This window comes from Palaemon carinicauda, unplaced genomic scaffold (assembly GCF_036898095.1).
Source record: "Palaemon carinicauda isolate YSFRI2023 unplaced genomic scaffold, ASM3689809v2 scaffold118, whole genome shotgun sequence".
NCBI classification, from domain to species: domain Eukaryota; kingdom Metazoa; phylum Arthropoda; class Malacostraca; order Decapoda; family Palaemonidae; genus Palaemon; species Palaemon carinicauda.
Window position 1 is genome coordinate 267501 of NW_027168682.1, and position 3128 is coordinate 270628.

The 3128-nt window shown below is 45.8% G+C and overlaps 2 protein-coding genes across 2 annotated transcripts; both read right to left on the reverse strand.

The window, feature by feature from the left end:
- Positions 1 to 481: 481 nt before the first annotated feature.
- LOC137635369 (protein FAM200C-like) lies at positions 482 to 1021 on the reverse strand. Its single transcript, XM_068367836.1, has one exon. The coding sequence runs from the start codon at positions 1019 to 1021 to the stop codon at positions 482 to 484; it is 540 nt and encodes a 179-aa protein (XP_068223937.1).
- A 543-nt stretch (positions 1022 to 1564) lies between these two features.
- LOC137635371 (protein FAM200C-like) lies at positions 1565 to 2251 on the reverse strand. The gene has a single exon (XM_068367837.1). It carries the CDS (start codon positions 2249 to 2251, stop codon positions 1565 to 1567), a length of 687 nt encoding a protein of 228 aa, XP_068223938.1.
- Between the last annotated feature and the right edge of the window lie 877 nt (positions 2252 to 3128).

Genomic DNA, 3128 nt, shown 5'->3' on the forward strand with positions numbered 1-3128 from the left:
AACAACGCTAATTTTGACTGTATCTACGCCCATTTGACTCAAGAACATCGCTTATTTTAACTCTGTATCAAGGCCCATATTAACTCTAAAACAACGCTTATTTTGACTCGGTATCGACGCCCATTTTAACTCTAGAACAACGCTTATTTTGACTCTGTATCTACGCCCATTTTGACTCTAGAACAACGCTTATTTTAACTCTGTATCGACGCCCATTTTGACTCTAGAACCACGCTTATTTTAACTCGGTATCGATGCCCATTTTGACTTCTAGAACAACGCTTATTTTGACTGTATCTACGCCCATTTTTACTCTAGAACAGTGTTTCTCAACCTTTGATAGCCCATGGCCCCCCTCACCGAGTGGCTAACACTCGTGGCCCCCTGCCCTTCAATTAAAAAAATGCATATTTTGTTTTATGTTGTTTATTCAGTCACTAAAATTATAAATCAAAGTAAAAATTTTTGCTGAACAATATAATCAATGAGACACTTGCTGTTGGGCTCGTGTGACGAGAGCTCTTATGTTCGGCTCCGTCTTGGACACAGCATGGCGAATATCGTTCCCAACATCAAGACGGTTTCTGGACTTCGTTTTAATGGTCGCCAGGTCAGAAAATCCAGATTCGCAAAGGTATATTGTTGCGAATTGAACGTGCATTTCGGATGCCTTCTTGCTGAGTAGTGGATATGCATCCTGAACAGACAACCAGAAGCTGGAGAGGTCTTCTCTGTTACTGAAGGCCAGCTTCATTGCTTTTGAGACCTTCAACTCTGCGAGCTCCTCTGCTTCGTCTTCAGTAGGTTCAATTTCAGTGTTGAATGGGTCTCTGTGCCATGGAACATCCAATGGAGCATCGTCGAAATAAGATTTGAACTCAGCGGAGAGAATGTCGAGATGTCCAATGATGCAATCTTTGATGCCGATGGGAAGTTCAATCCTCTGCGTCTGCAGATGCTCGTCCAAGAAAGGAAACGAGGCTATGGATCCGGCCTCGATTCGTGCCTGCCAGACTCCCATTCAAGCAGACAGTCCGGCAAGCTTGTCCTGAACGTCACTGACTGTCACATCATGGCCTTGCAAAGACTGGTTGATTTCGTTGAGTCGGCCGAATATATCGGCCAGGTAGGCGAGCATCATGACGAACTCATCATTGTCGAAGTGGACATGGAGGTTGTTTTCGTTCTCTCGCAGGAAAATTTCTGTCTCCAACCGGAGTTCATACAACCGAGAGAGGCATTTCCCCCTCGATAGCCAACGAACTTTGGTGTAAAACAGAAGTCCCACATGTTGCGCTCCCATTTCGTTGGCCAGAAGTTGGAAGAGCGATGATTTTTGGCCTTCGCACGAATGAAGTTGATCACTTTGACCGCAACGTCCATGACTTCCAACAAACGCAGCGGTAGAGTTTTGACGCAAGAGCATATCGGTGTAGTGAACAGTGGGAAGACGTCACGTGGGGCCATTCATTCTTCACAAGCGTGACGAACCCTCCTTTAACGCCATTCATCGCTGGGGCACCATCAGTACAAATGTGCTTGAAATTCTGCCAGCTGAGTCCATTCACTTAAAAAAAAAAGAGTCCACGATGGCTTTGACATCTTTTGCTGTCATTGTGGTTGGCAGGGTATTGCAGAATAAGAACTCTTCCTTCATCTTTCCTTCTTTCTCGTAGCGAGCGAAGGCGATCAACTGGCTCTCCAGAGCGGTGTCGGTAGACTCATCAAGTTGAAGGCTAGCCTGGAGCGTGCTTTGCTTGATTTCACAGCAAATTTGACGGCACACATCAGCGGCCATGTCATCAATCCGTCGGCGGATCGTGTCATTAGAGAGCGAAACTTGCTGGATTTTCTTTTTTGCCTCTGGTCCGATCATCAGTTCCACCATTTTCTCTGTACATGGCTTGATAAGTTTCTCAGCAATAGTGTGCGGCTTCTTGCATTTCACAATTCGGTATGCCACTTCGTAGCTGGATTGAAGAGCAGGTTTTTCTTCTGGCCAGAATCCAAATTTTGGAAGTGTCGCTTCACAGTCGTACCGTGCTCTTTTCGTAGACAGAGCATCAATATTATCATCTTTCCTTTGGGGATGCACCTTGTCGCGATGGTTTGAAACTTTGGAAGGACGTAGTGATGCATTTGCCATCACCACTGAGCAGTGCAGACATTGCGCGCAGTCCACGCCATCTCGAATGAACTTCGTGAATCCAAACTTGACGTAGCTGTCTGTCCATTTTCGAACCTTCGACATCTGAAAAACAACAACAACAATAACACGGTAAAAAATTTGGTTTAAAAAGTACTCTTTCAAAAGAAAACAAAAATAAAAATCGTAGCACGAAATTAACTTGTTACGATTTTTCTTGCTGTGGTGCACTCGTGGTGCCCTGAGGCCTGCATGGGTGGTGTAGGTATCAACCCTACACCACCCATGCAGGCCTCAACCCATGCCCGTCAAGGCCACTATGGTCATATGACAATATAAATGTAAAGTGAACATGTATAATTAGTGTAAAAATATTTTATCTCAAAAACTTAGCGAAATATACGGAAAACCAATATGCCATGAGAACACGCACTTTTCTTTCCTCTGTCCAGTCCAGTGGGATACTGGCGCCAACGAGCGTGCCAGCACCACGGGAGTGATAGCGCATGCGCACAATAGACAGTGTGAGATTTCTGCGTTGGCCTAGCGGACCCAAGCGTCCACGAACTTGCGTCTAGCTGTGCCACACTTTGACTGGACGTTCTTGTAGTGGTGGTGAAGTTTGCCGGAGCAATATTTTGTGCAGCTCAAAACTTTCGGAGCGGTAGGAGGGACCATCAGCGGTGGCCGAGCGTATACGGCGTTGCCTTAATGGGGGCCAACTTCTGTTTAACGGTGGTGAACGGTTACAAACAGTGATGAATTTTTTTCACCGCTCGAGGAACTAAACACTGTGTAAAAAAATCAGGCAAATTGTTTAAAAAAAAACTCTTCCCCTATGACCGGAGTCTCGTCACCTTAATTATACACTCCAAGCTTCTGCATTCTGAATTGCATTTTTCGGTGTCCGCTCGTGGCCCCCCGGTCGACGGCACGGGCCCCCGGTTGAGAAACGCTGCTCTAGAACAACGCTTATTATAAC

Bases quoted from the DNA above. Each gene is read 5' to 3' on its own strand.
- LOC137635371 (XM_068367837.1), bottom strand. From the start codon at position 2,251: ATGTCGAAGGTTCGAAAATGGACAGACAGCTACGTCAAGTTTGGATTC.
- LOC137635369 (XM_068367836.1), bottom strand. From the start codon at position 1,021: ATGGGAGTCTGGCAGGCACGAATCGAGGCCGGATCCATAGCCTCGTTT.